The 15,791-nt window shown below is 39.2% G+C and overlaps 1 protein-coding gene across 1 annotated transcript; it reads left to right on the forward strand.

Moving 5' to 3' along the window:
- Positions 1–12,894: 12,894 nt before the first annotated feature.
- Positions 12,895–14,043, forward strand: LOC132042635 (F-box protein CPR1-like). Its single transcript, XM_059433169.1, has one exon. It carries the CDS (start codon positions 12,895–12,897, stop codon positions 14,041–14,043), a length of 1,149 nt encoding a protein of 382 aa, XP_059289152.1.
- Positions 14,044–15,791: the final 1,748 nt, after the last annotated feature.

Here is a 15,791-nt window from a genome sequence, read left to right on the forward strand (position 1 = left end):
AACGCGACCCCGAAGAAAGGGGGTCGGACGAAATATCTACCGAGCATGTAAAGCATAGCATACATCAAACGAGGTCATAACTAAAGTAGGAAGTACGAAAGTGAAGTCGTAATAACCCAACTATCTAAGTACTTACATCCGACACACAAATCATACATACTCATACCGAACGCATCATAATCTGTCACATGGAATGACATTAACCGATGTGGGATTTACCTCATCATCGGTGATCAAACTCATCATCGGAGAACAAACTCATCATACATCATCACATATCAAATGCGGTCCATAGGACCCGGCGGACAGAACGTGGTCGCCACCCTATTCGGCGCCACAACACAAGATAACTCCCGAGAAGATTTTAAATCTCCGTATCCCCGAACACAACACATCATCACAACACATCATAAGCCATATCACAAAGATAACTTCATAAACGGAACCCGGCCTATGGCGAGGTCTCGGGAACCGTAAACAAGATAACTTCAGAATATATCATAGTGCGCACGATCACATACCGGCCCGGGATCCGGTGAAAGAGGTAACACAGAACGCACGAACAGATCGTAAGTAACCACACGCACATCATACATCATCACAGACTCAATCGAATTATCAAAACGAACCCTCTTTTTGAAAATCCAAACCATAGTCAAATCAAGTTTTCTTCCGAATTTCGCTCGGGAACATGTCAAACTGAATTTTAGAAACCACAATTATGTATCAAAATCATGGACATAAAATCCTTATTTCAACTCGACAAATACATAAATAAATAGTCATAATGAAGAAAGCATTAAATTTCCCGAAAAATTCATAAAGGTAGCATAGAAAAGCCGCGGGCCCCACGGACGGGTGCCGACCCCCGTCCGAGCCCGACTACGAGGGTAGGGAGAGTGATGTCTTATGAACTTACATATTATGTTTTGGGGCGTTTCGAGGTCGTATGCAAAAGTTACGGACGTTTGAAGTTTCGGAGTCGTTTAGGCATATATCTCTTTTGAAAACAAAACTCTTTTAAAACCAAATTCTTTTGAAAACGTAACGCTTTTGCAACCTTAGAAGTTTAGTCATACAAAAGACGTGAGGATCGTAACTCGACTGCATTAAGGGTACGAATAATAAGAAACATATAAAAATCGCTTACGCAACACTTCAAACTCAATCATATCCAAGACATACGGAACATACCAAGGATGCCAACGTCAAGCAAATACGAATCACAAACCTACTCAAAATTTACGAATGGAGTTACCCCAAGGCACAAATCATGTCATACCTTAATCCGTCTAAGACATGTCAAAAGAAAAGAAGGGTAAGCTTCACATACCTGGTTTGCTTCCTAGGCTAATCCGAACTCAAACCTCGGTACGCTCAACATCTACAATAACATCGATAGGCATCGAACATTAGTCATACGCGCTAAAGAATCTAACTCCAAACCATTACTTCTTCTACAGAATTTTTGGGCGGCATTTCCTTTATAAATCCATCAACCCGAGAATTTAACTCGGCCAATTATCGACAACAACCGAACCAACAACAATTTCAACAACATTAATAAATAATTTCAAACGCATTCTATCATTGATAATCCCTTTCCCCGTAGTTCAACAACATTCCATTTATTCAATTGAACCTTGTGCAACCAAGTCAACATCATTGATTCTACATTCAAGTATCAATCCGAGGCCATTCAATTACGATTTAAGAGCATTCCAAGCCATTCGCAAAACATTCAAATCAGCCCATCCAATGTATCATGCCACCCGAATCCCTCTAAATACAAGCAAACAATCAACAACACATTTCTTTCCTTCAAATTCATACGCTTCATCCACAATCCCATACATTACAACATGATCTTCACAATTGTAAAAGAACATATAAAAATCATATTTACCTACAAAACAGCCCACAACAATCCTAGCTTCAACTTGGATCATTAACCTTCATTTTATGTCATAGAATTCATGTCGACGACAACCAAAATACAAGATAACATTAATTCATTTCATGCACACCAAGCGACCCCCTATTTTTCGGCCAACACAATAAACAACATTCCATGAGTTTCATTCATCTTCTACACATCACAACAACACATAAACATGTTGAATTCAATTACTCTCATTCCTACACAACACACACATATGCTCGGCCACCCATACATATACACGACTACACTTCAACTTCTATATTTCCATGATTCTCATTCATTTCAATACATTACAACAACACACAACAAGCTAAATACAATTGACTAATCACGTCTAACACACCACAAACATGCACGGCTACACACATATATACACACGGCTCCCTTACAAAATCCACATATTCATCACTTCCATCATTTCCACACTTCACAACACACACAAACCATCCATAATATAAGAAAATAAGGATAAAATCTTACCTCCTTCTCTTTACTTCTTCACCACGGCTAGGCCTCAACTTGCATGAAAGGGTGCTTTGCAAGCTCCAACAATCATTCCATGCTAATAAACACCTTCCCAAGGGTAGAAGACATGGAAGAAAATAATTTTCCATGGTCAATTTTTGGTCTTCCATTTTTTTCTCCCTTAGCCGTTTCTCCTCTCTTTTCTTTCTTCATCTCTCTTGAAGTTTCTAAGGGATAAGAAAAGATGAAGATGACTTAAATGAGTCATTTTATTCCTCCACATGGCCGGCCACTTATGGCCTTTTTCCAATAATAGCCAACTTTCCATAATTCCCTTTTTGGTCCCAAAATTTTCATAAGATGTCTAACTTTTCATATTTCGCTTTTAACCCCAAATTCCTTATTCCAAGTTTACCCTTAACACTTCATACCCACAAAAGATGAATATGCGACTTATGTATCGAGACAAAATCAACAAAACCGAAAATTGAAAATCTTGTCCATAACTCGTCGCAACCAACTTAGAATATTCCAACGTACGAAGTACGGGGTGTAACATTGGAGGTCCCTCATTAACGTGGAGTTGTTGTTTGGGCCAATAGATCACTCGTTTCATCAATCGCAAACCCTAGCCTAGTTGTGAAGTTGAAGGGAAAAGGTAAGATTTAATCTTGTTTTATGTGTTGTGAATGATGTATTCATGTTGTAGTATGCCAAAATGGATGAAAATCATGAAATATGGTATGTTGGAGTTGAGGCCGTGTGTTTGGTATGTAGCCGTGTGATGTGTGTGTTGTGTAGGAGTGATGAACTAAGTCCTATGTAGCATGTTTAGTTGTTGTAGTGTGTTGAAATGAATGAAAATCATGAACCTTGTATGTGGGAATGTTGGCCGAATGTAGCCTCTCATGTGTGGCAAAGAATGAATTAATTCTCTTAGAGTTTTGGTTGTTGTTGTTATGTGGATTCTATGTTAGAAATGAGAGTTTAATGACTCAAGATTGATGTTGTAATTGTATGGGCTGATTTGGAGGATTGTGTGCATTTAATGTAATTTTTATATTTATGAGAATGACATTGTTAGAGTGTGGATTGTTGGTGCAAATCATGATTTGGAAGTGAGGGATGTGTTATGGATGTGGTTCTCGGGTTTGGGCAGTTTTCGGGTAAGTTGGGGTGTTGTTTGGGATATTTGAAATGTTGTATGAATTTTTTAAAATTTCTTTGAATATTGTTGGTATGGGTTCGGGTTAGTATTGGAATGTATGAGCGTTGATGTCGGCTTGAATGTAAGCCGTTGAATTGAATATAATGAATGTTGTTGAATGATGTAAAAGAGGGTTACTAATGTTATATTGCTTTTCGGATTGATTATTGATGTTGCTAGTTTGGTTGTTGGTGTTGTTGTTGTTGATTTGGCGAGTTAAATTCTCGGGGTTGGCCTATTAGGGGAAATGCGCCCAAATTTCTGTAGAATTAAGTGCTAGTTTGGAATTAAATGCCTAAACGTCTATAGCTAATATTTGATATTCGTTGGCGTCGTGTAGACCTTGGGGAGCCCGAGACGTAGGTTGGGATTAGCTTGCGTTGGATTAGCTTTGAGAGCGGACGAGGTATGTAAAGCTCAACCCTTTTTTCTTTTGGCATGCCTTAGTTACAAATAGGCTATGACACGAGCCTCGAGGAAATTCTATTCTCGCAATCCGAGCATGTCTATGATTCTTAATTGTTTCTTAGTATTCGTATGTTTGATGTGATGAAATATTGGCCCTTATGTCTTTGGAATAATTGATTTCCAAACGTTGCGTACAAAGTTTTATTTTTAAAGAGTTAAGTAACTACGAACGACCGTAACTTTCACGAAAGGCTCGGATTGCTTCGATATGTTCGTAGGAGATTTTATGGGGTATGATGAGTATGTTTTCCATAGGCGGGCCCGACTCGGGTCGACACCGTCCGTGGGTCCAACGACTTTTCCTTTATGTAACTCCGATGACTTTTGAAAGAATTTGGTATGACTATTATCCGATTTCCAAGCATGGTTATTTTACTTATCGTTTGAGTCTATGATAATGATTTTATACATATGGTTACCGACTACTTTCGTGCATTACGTTGTGTCTTTCGCCGAGTCACGAGCCGGTTATGTTGTCGTGTGCACTATGTTATACTCGGTGTTATCTTTGTGTTATGGTTCGCCGAGCCTATCGCTAGAGGGGCCGGTTCCGCTTATATTTGGTGATATCTTGTGTATGGTGTTATGATGTGTTATGATGTGTGTGGGGATATAGAGATTTGAAACTTTACGGTGTTGTCTTTGTGTTATGGCGCCAATGACGGGCGGCGACTATATTTTACGAGTCCTATGCATGATTTGTATTTTTGAAAATAATCATTTTGGTATTTTTGGATATGCACTTACTTTAACGTACTTGTTTCGATTATGACTCAAATTTGTTTATCGTATATCTTACTTTGCATACTCGGTACATATTCCGTCTTGACCCCCTTTCTTCGGGGGTACCGCGTTTCATGCCGCGTACGGACGTACGGTTCGGTGATCCGCCAGTTTAGGACACCTATTCTCTATTTGGAGTGCTCCGCTTTGTTCGGAGCCCACATTTTGGTATATATCAGATTCATTGCATATGTATTTGTTTGTTCGGGGAGTACGGCGGGGCCTTTGTCCGTCATATGATTCAGTTGGTCTGTTTAGGGGTCTGTAGACGTATATGTGGGTTATGCCTATTGGAGTGTATTTGTATGTTATATGTTACGGGCGATCCCGTTCGCCATGGCGCCCTTGTCGGCTTGCTTGTATATGTTTTGGGCCGATGCGCCATTTGATAGCCTTGTAAAGCTTCCCGATATATGCATATGTTTGTGTTTGAGCGGTTTGAGATAATGCGAGACGAGTGTCGATGTTTGTATACGCATAAGCCTTCTGTATGTGACTCGGATTAATGGATGGGTTTGGGTGCCCAGCTCGAGCACTAGTCACGGCCTACGGGGTTGGGTCGTGACACCATTTCTCTTTTCTCTAGTCCTACATCACACAAACTTCCCATGGATCTATGGCTAAGAGCATCGACCACAACATTTGCCCCTTTCGGGTGATATAGGATATCAACATCATAATCTTTTAGCAATTCCAACCATTGTCGTTGTTTAAATTCAACTCTTTTTGCTTGTAGATATCGAAGGCTCTTATGATACGTGTAAATATCCACATGAACACCATACAAGTAATGTCTCCACATCTTTAATGCATGAATCACTTTGTGCCCAATTCAAGGTCATGGGTTGGATAATTTTTCTCATGTTTCCGTAATTGCCTTGAAGCATACGCAATCACCTTACCATGTTGCATCAACACATAGCCTAGCCCAATGCCTGAAGCATCACAATAAACAACATAATCTTCCAATCCATCTGGAAGTGTCAGGACTAGGGCAGAAGTCAATCTATCTTTTAGCTCTTGGAAACTATATTCACAAGCATCTGTCCATTGAAACTTTGTTGATTTCTGGGTTAGCTTTGTGAGTCGTGCATAAATAAAAGAAAAACCTTTAACGAATCTCTTGTAATAACACCTTGCTAAGCCCGAGAAAATTGCCGCGAACCTCCGTGGGAAGTTTTGGAGCCTTGGCCAAGTCTTCACGGCCTCAATCTTTTGGCTATCTAACCGAATACCCTCGGCTGAAACAATGTGTCCCAAGAATGTCACTGAGTTTAACCAAAACTCACACTTAGAAAATTTTGCAAACAACTCTCGAGTTTGAAGAACTCTAAGGATAGTACGCAAATCATCCGCATGTTCTATCTCGGATCTAGAATACACCAAATTATCATCGATGACTACAATCACAAATAAATCTAGGAAGGGCCTGAACACATCGTTCATCAAATCCATAAATACTGCTGGTGCATTAGTTAGCCCAAATGACATTACGCGAAACTCAAAATGGCCATATCTTGTTCTGAATGCTGTCTTAGGGATATCTTTCTCCCTAACTCTCACTTGATGATACCCGGACCTCAAATCTATCTTTGAAAACCATTTGGCACCTTGTAATTGGTCAAATAAATCATCAATCCTTGGAAGCGGATATTTGTTCATGATTGTCACCATATTTAACTGTCGATAATCAATGCACATTCTCAAGGAGCCATCTTTCTTTCGGACAAACAACACGGGTGCTCCCCACGGTTAAGAACTAAGCCTAATAAAACCTTTCTCAAGCAAGTCCTTCAATTGCTTCTTGACTCTTTCAGTTCTGCGGAGCCATTCTATAAGGTGGAATAGATATAGGCTTGGTGTGCGGCAACACGTCAATAGCAAAATCAATCTCTCTTTCCCGGAGCAAGGAGCTCTTCCGGAATACATCAGGAAACTCATTCACTATAGGGAGCGGCGATCAAGAGTCGGCGGTTCAGCTTCTACATCTTGAACCCAAACTACATGATAAATACAATCTTTTGTGATCATTTTCCTTGCCTTGAGATAGGAAATAAACCTACCTTTTGGTGACACAGTATTTCCTTTCCATTCTAAAACTGGTTCTCCCAGAAATTGGAAACGAACCATTTTCATTCTACAGTCAACATTGGCATAGCAAGAATCCAACCAATCCATGCCCATAATAATATCAAAATCCATCATTTTTAACTCATGTAAGTCAACCATAGTATGATGGTCACAAATCACAACTATACAACATTTATATACTCGGCTAGCTATTACGAAGATCTTGGTATCCAGCCAAAGCATAAATACGGTGTTGAGGACCACTGGAACTGGGGACTCTCCCTCTGCCTCTACCATGGCTGACTGGGGCATGTGAACCTGGCCCGTTAGGGCGTATAAATGACGAAGATCCGGTTACCGACCCTGATGGTTGGGTCCTACCTTTACCACCAGGCGAGGGGCAATGACGCATAATATGGCTGGTCGACCACATGAATAGCAAACCTCCGAACCCATTCGACACCGACCCCCCCAATGTAACTTTCCACGGCGGGAACATCATTGTACGGGTGGCCTCGCCTGACCCGAATCACCCCTAAACTGAGATTCCGAAAAGCTCTGACTCGGCTCGGAATGAGTAGATCTATCAAATCTCTGGCTTAAAAATCATGGAGGCGCACTAGTCATAGAATGGCCTGAATGCCTCAAAAGCTCGCATGTCCGTGCCCGCCTCTAAACTCACTCATCGGACCGAAGATCTAGCCCTTTTGTTATACCCTCTATCATGCTCACGCTCACTTCTTTGTTGTTGTAGGCTTTCTCTAAATTATTAGCATGGGCCTGGATGCGTGAAATATCCATGTTGTCCTGAAGGGACGCAGTCAAGCACCTATCCATCAAATGTGGCCCTAGGCATTTTACAAACCGGTGCACTCGGTCACCCATATCTGCTACCATGGCCGAAGCTTGCCTAGCCAAAGAATTTAAGCGGAGACTATACTCTAAAGCACTCATGCTTCCTTGCCTCAAATTCAAGATCTTATCGGCCCGAGCTCGCCGAACCTCTGGGGGCAAATAATGTCGGAGGAAGGCATCTACAAATTTTTGCCATACCGGGGGAGGCGCATTGGCTCCCCGTGAAGCCATCCAAACCGTGTACCAATGAACCGCAACATCCCTCAATCTATAGGATGCTAACTCCACCGATTCGGTGTCCGAAGCATGTATCAACCGAAGTGTCCTCAACATTCCATCAATAAAATTCTGAGGGTCCTTATCCGGCTTTGATCCAAAGAATTTCGGAGGGTTCAAGCTAATAAAATCATAGGCCCTTGCACTAACAGCCCTACCACCTTGCCCTGTACCCTGCCGCTGGGTCTGGGCAGCAACCAATTGAGTAAGTAAATGAATAGCCTCTTTTACATCTTGGCTGAAGCATCCGGTTGAGGGCTGAGCCGGGGCCGAGGCTCCCTCGCGCTCCTCGAGAAATAGGCCCGAATGGGAGGATTGATATTGAGCCGCATTGCGGGACTCACTTTCCTCTACAACTGCAGATGCTCTTTATTGTTTACTTTCCGCCATTTGTCTTGCCTTTCGCCGCCGTAGCCTTTCTCTTTACGGAGGCCTCCGAAAATATGTAACACACGGTTAAGGAGAAGGAAGTTCTTATATCATAGCTCTATCGCACGATCTTATGAAGAAAGAAGGTCATTCATTCCTAAAATGCCCGCAGCCTCTTGTTTATAAGTGTGGTGCGCAACACACCCATAAGCAAGACTCTACTGGATAGGGCTCGTAGACACACTCTAGGACAGAACTGCTTTGATATCACTTTTGTCACGACCCAACCGGAGGAGACGCGCGATGGCACCGTGCTAACCCACCCGGCACCTCTTATCATACTTTCATATTTACATCTAGGTGAGCCCCATAGCTAAATTATACTTTCCATCTATTATTCATACTAATTTCATTGGGCAACAATACATATACATCATCATCAATAACATTGCCCATATAGATGTACATAAGCCGACGAGGCTAACAAAATGATATTCAAAATATAGGCCGACAAGGCCAAACACATCTAACCATATACACATGTCTACGAGCCTGCTGAGAGTATGTCACATCATATAGGCGAGACGGGGACCCCGCCATGTCTATAAATATATACACAAAAGAATAAATACCAAAATCTCTGTAGCTCGAATGAAATGGAGCTCCGCTATGTAGTCACGAGTAATAAAGCTATGGATCAAGTGCCGCTCCACGTCGCCGCGCGGCATGACGTTAGCCGTCCACAAACAAAAGGACGTCAGTATGAAGAATGTACTGAGTATGTAAAGCATGATCAACATCATTGTGAAAGCATAATAGACAACATAAGAAATAGCATAGGAAGGGAGGTAGTAGTATCATCGTTATAAACACTAACTTGCTTTTCGTAGGGACTTCCCATTTCTAATGCGTGATTGTGTACATACATCCGTATCTGTTTCCGTACTCACTTACATTCCATATCCATATTCGTATTCGTAGTCATATTTCCATTCATACTCGTATTCATTTACATATTCATATTTCCATTCATATTCGTATTCATATTCATATCATATTCATAGCATTTACATAGCATACCCGACCATGAAGGTTCGGTGTTTCACATACCTGGCCCTACCAAGGCTCAAGGTTATACATACCCTGCCCTACGAAGGCTCGGGGTTGTCCGTACTGTGGCCGGTGGTGTGTGCGCATTATATATATATATATATATATATATATATATATTTTCTACCCAGCCATATAAGCTCGGAGTTTCATAATAGTCATGCTTAAACACATATACATAGGAGCTCATAAGCATCTTTGACATCATTACCATCGTCGTTCATTACATCTATCCATAGAGGATTACTCATCATATAAGGAATTTAGTACAATCGTAACATATCGAGAATCATGAGCTTAGTAGCTTTTAAAGATAGAATCATTTGGAGGACATCATAGGCCCATAGAAGAATAGATATTTGGCCAAGGAACCATGCCTTATGAAAGAAGGGTTAGCCTTACATACCTTTCCGTTCAACTATTCCATTACTTGCACGTTCTCCTTCAATGCTCACGTTTCTACCTTCATTAGAGTTATACTAACATTAGAAAATCGATAGCTAGCATACATGACTAAAGCTAGAGAAAAGTGGACAGCATCTCCTTTATTTATACGACTTCCTCCATATCGTATATCAACTCCCAAACATCAATAATAACATTCGTAACATCATAACAATAGTCTTTATTCACCTACATTACCGTTACTTCTCAGTTCACTTCCAATCATCCATATCCATGGTCATAGCACACGATTACATTCATTCATATACAATGTCTATCTCGTGTTCTCAATATCATTTATAACATGATTATAATCATGACATAGCAAGAATCATTACTCAACCCAAGCTGCTACTCACGGAAACATCACCTATTCTCACATTGAAGACTTATTTTCTATATTATTCTACAATCCAAGTGTTTCCAACTTCTCAATACCTTAAACAACATGAAAATACCATAAAACTTACCTTAGATGGTGTAGAAGATGAACCTTGGTGGAAACACTTGGCCAGAGCAAAACCCTAGTTTCACTTTCACTTGGATTCCTTGTCTTGGATGAACTTTAATGGGTTTCTTACACTCTGATTAACTTCGTTTGATGAAGTTGATCACTAATATCTCTTGAATTTTTGTGGGAGAAGTGTGGAGAAGTATTCTAATGAGTTCTAGAGAGAAGGGGTGTGAAGAGGAAATAAAATGAAATGAACTTGGTCCCTTATTAATAACACAAAATGCGTCGACATTTCTACGGACCAACATACGGTCTGTATAAATTTTACTGACCATATGTCTAGCCGTAGATTTGGTCCAGTGAGGTGTTCTAATCCGGGCTGATTATACGGCCAAACATACGGCCAGTATAATTTATACGGCCAGTATGTTGGGTCGTATAATGCCCGATTCTTCGAATTCATTCTGGTTGACTCGTTTGATCTCCAATCCTTATGGAACCTTCTTGACACTTGTTTATCACCTCATTAGCAATCTAAGGGACGTTATAACTCTTCTCCAAAGCATCATTAAATCATCATTAACTTGTTACTTGTAAATCCTTTCCGATACATATCGTATGCCTTGCCTTCTCTTGGCAAACTTTCTTCTCCTACCTCAAACGTCTTTGAAATCTTAATTAGGGTCATCAAATGTCATTCCTTACTTATTGAAATACCATATACTTCGTGCTCTTCGTTAATCTATTCACTGTGCATCAGCGGAAAATTTTTCGAGGTGTAACACATATGTAACCCATATCAAACCCAAAATAGATTAAAGTTCATCCACATATCCTATACCTCAGTTATAAATTCAATTCATTAACTAAATTCGAGGTAAACACATACTACACAAAGCCCTTTTGGAATAAAGAAAACCTAAAAGGGTAAGATAGGACCATACGGTCTGACACCCGTACGGTTGTCAGTACAAAATGGCAGAACGGTCTTGACGCGTGGCGGTTCCGCAGCTAGTTAACCGGACTAACGACCACGTTCAATTCGGACACGGAGAAACCGAACTAACGGCCATGAGAACTTGACTTGGCGAAACCGGGCTAACGGCAACGCAGAGTTTGGTCCGGAGACACTGGACCAACAGATTTACTTCTCTTTTCTCGGATCAGCCACATCTGGTGCAATCCCCCGGTCTGAAGAAAAGACTGATCATACTCATGCTCATTTGATCTTACCCTCGGCCCCGGTGTCACCGGTCTTGCATATATCCGGTTTTTATCGTATACAAAAAGCTCAAATTCGTTCTTCATAAAACATACTTATAAAGATATGTGGTCTTATCAGTAAGTGTGTGAAAGTTTCCATCCATGAGTAATCATAAAGTAATTATATATATATATATATATATAGATATAAACTTTTGTTACTATAACTATATTTAATCGGTAAAGGTTTAAGTTTATCATTAATCATATTTATATATTTTTTACAAATTAGAATAAATAACTTTTATTAATGTAGTTATATATAACGGCATTTTAGATTTATCATTTTATATTGTCATAATTGTGATATTCCTCATGTTAAAAATACATTTCCGTCTTCTTAAAATTGTGAAAGCTAGTGAAATTCAACTCTACATTTTCAAGTTTACAAGAGTTCCACTTTTGGGGAGAAAATTTTCTACAATTATCTTTTTTGGGGATGAAAAAAACATACAACAAAAATATTGTCTATAAGAAAATATTAAATAAGATATGTTTAATTAAATATTTGAATCTCATAAAATTAAATTAATTAAGAAAAATAATCATATGTATTGAATTAAGCATTGACTTTTCATCTTCGTAGATTCTGACCATATCCAATCATTTTGACTTCGGGACATAAGTCACCATTCCATAATGTACACTAATTATTCAAAGAAACTTGTATGTTATATTTTCATGTATAACTATTTACTCAAAATTATACTTAAATAATATTAATATTATTTTATAATATCGCCATAAACCAGCATTTACGTGCAACACGCGTGCCAAAAAAAAAGTGGTAATACAAAATGGTTGATTAGTTTTACTTAAAATTTTGTGATTGACATCTTATCCAACTCTTTATACAGAAATTGCACGAAACACGAATTATTAAATTTTTTAATTTGAATTCATGCTAATAAATCCCACAACTTCAATGTTTAATACTCTTCTATAAAAGTGCCGCTATTTTTGTCGAAAAAGAAGCATTTCGTTTTCCGGGTGATGTGGCATGAAATAACAGGTCCTTAGAACTCTATGTGAAAGAAAAATGATACACCACAAACTCCCAACACCATGAAACGACAAATTTAGCGAGTAATTAGTTCGGAAGCTTAACGTGCAAGAAGAATAAATTTTATCCAAAGAAAAGGAGGTAGGAATCTAATGCAATGCACATTACAGAGCACAAAACCAAAGATGGTGGACATAATCATGAAGGAAATGCCGGAAGATTTGGTGATATATATACTTCTAATGCTTCCAGTAAAATCTCTACTGCGATTCAAATGCATCTGTACAACCTTTTGCAATATGATTAATTCATCCACTTTCATTAATCTTCATCTTAATCGTACAACCAACGCCAAGGATGAATTGATCATCTTAAAGCGTTCCTTCAAACAAGATGAACCCAACCTTTATAAAAGTGTCTTGTCTTTTTTTTCCGGTGATGATGCTAATGATCTTAAGCCTATTTCTCCAGATGCAGATGTTCCATATCTGACCACCACGAGCGCCTGTGTTTTTCATCAACTCGTTGGTCCTTCCAATGGCTTAATAGCCTTGACAGATTCCCTGACCACTATCTTGCTTAATCCAACAACTAGAAAATACAGAACAATTCCACCTTGTCCTTTTGGTATTCCGCATGGTTTCAGACGTTCAATTAGTGGTCTTGGGTTTGGATTTGACTCGATTGCAAATGATTACAAGTTTGTTAGGATATCGGAAGTATACAAGGATCCTTGTGATAAAGATATGAAAGTTGAGGTTTATGACATGTCAATTGATTCTTGGAGAGAACTCAATGATCAACAACTGCCTATGGTGTTCTGGTCGCCTTGTTCCGAGATAGTTTACAAGAGTAACTTTCATTGGTTTGCCATTGCAGACGATACAGTAATTCTTTGTTTTGGAATGAGCACCGAAACTTTTTACTATATGGAAATACCTGATACCTGTCATTGGTTTGATGGAAAGTGTTATGGCCTTGTGATTTTGTTTAAGTCTATGACGTTGATTTGTTACCCTGATCCAATGTCGACTAATCCAACGGAAAATTTGATGGATATATGGATAATGAGGGAGTACAATAAAAAGGAGTCTTGGATAAAGATATGCTCAATTGGACCTCTTTCTATTGAATCCCCTTTAACAGTTTGGAAGGATGATGTATTGCTTCTTCAAAACAAAAGTGGACATTTGATGGCCTATGATGTTAATTTTGATGAAGTCAAGGAACTTAATTTACATGGTTTTCCTGCGAGCTTGAGAGTCATAGTTTACAAGGAAAGCTTAACCCCAATTCCAAGAAATGGAGACAGTACTGAAGTTAAACAATTTTAGAAGTTGTATAATTCATCAACTCTAACTTGATGAATTAATTAACTGTATTTTGAATATTTAAGATATATATACCGATAGTGTAGAATATTTCTTCTCTATTAATTTGATTTAATTCGTGTAGAAGTTTAATTGCTGTTATTATCAGGTTACATAATTAATGCTCATTAACAAATCACTTATAATTGCATTATAAGTGACATGAATATGTAAATATTATTTACCGCGTCAACACGTGGAACTTAAACTCTTTTTGAAAAAATGTTCTCGCAAAATTTTATTACTTATACAACCAAAGTATGTGGTCCAGCAGATGGGCTTGTTCCTCCCTTAACTATAGGTCTCGGATTCGAGGCTTGAGTATGGAAAGACCCTTGATAGGGAGTGCTTGCCCCGAATGGTCCCTACGCTGCGCGAATCCTTATATAGTCGGGCTTTAATGTGGGTACCGGACACCACTTTGTAGAGGCATTAAGATTGACAGAGATAGTATGCGTACTTCCCAATGTTAAAAACTTGACTAGACGTGTCAAGCAATACAGTGAAGCAGCTATAAAGTGGGAAACCTTGAAATGATAGCAGTGCCCTCCAATAAAATGTTAACTCCAAGGATTTCACACCCCAAACCAGAGGGATGGGACCAGCACCCAACTTTACTTGCCGAGCACTAACCTATTGTACTTAACAATCCAACCTAATAACAATAAGGGCCGAAAAGGCCTCCATATGATAGTATAAGAGTAAAGAGAGCCCGTTCATGAACAATTCTCAGGAAAAAAGCATGCATATATCTATATATAGATGTATGGACCGACACGGCTACCATAGAAATTGTACAGCAAACCTAGGCCGATAAGTTCACCAACACTACTATGTGCAGAATACATGTCTACAAACCTCTAAGAGTGTCATGACTGTCATAAGGTTGGAACAGGACCCCGGCATACCAAAAATATGTATCCAATAGCATACTGACACCAAATGGCAACTTTTAGAGGAATGGAGCACGCCAAAGAACCGCTGAGCTAAGCAACCTAGTGTGAAGTTCGTCCGTCTATCTATCTGGACCTACGGGCATGAAAGGCAGCATCCCACGACAAAAGGGACGTCAATACAAATGAATGTACCGAGTATGTAAGGCACGAAAAGCATATATGAAATATCAATGTAAAGAGATAGGTGAGAGGATCAACCTAAAACTCGGAATGCCACTGAGGGTGTCTGATATGCATTTTTATACTTACATATACATATATATACATATTGGTATCCTCATATGTAAATCAAGCCGCATTGTGGGGCTCATCATCATAACATGCCTAACTGATCAGTGATGAACTGTATATATATATATATATGCACACAATAGGTGTGTCCATCCAATTATAGCTCAGAGGTGTGTAATAGTATCATATATACATATATATACATAGATGAGAGACAATAGAAGAACATTTTGGGTCTTTCGAAGTGACGTAAGGTCGGTAAACTTTCGAATACCGTTATATAGCAACTAGACATCATGAGTCTCAATAAGAACTCAACAACCAGAATAACATGATCCAATTACAATACAAGGAAAGGACATGAACACTATTACTATCATGAGACGAGTCTTTATTTTGGGATGTTCGTTTACGTTTCATTTGGATTCATGCCAAAAAAAAGGATAGCCTTAACATACCTTTAACCGAACCTCTACTCACGGTATCTGAATCAGCATCCTAAGCAAGTTAATCTACGACAAATGA

This window comes from Lycium ferocissimum, unplaced genomic scaffold (assembly GCF_029784015.1).
Source record: "Lycium ferocissimum isolate CSIRO_LF1 unplaced genomic scaffold, AGI_CSIRO_Lferr_CH_V1 ctg16773, whole genome shotgun sequence".
NCBI classification, from domain to species: Eukaryota; Viridiplantae; Streptophyta; class Magnoliopsida; order Solanales; family Solanaceae; genus Lycium; species Lycium ferocissimum.

Coding starts and splice junctions, on each gene's coding strand:
- LOC132042635 (XM_059433169.1), top strand. CDS start 12,895: ATGGTGGACATAATCATGAAGGAAATGCCGGAAGATTTGGTGATATAT.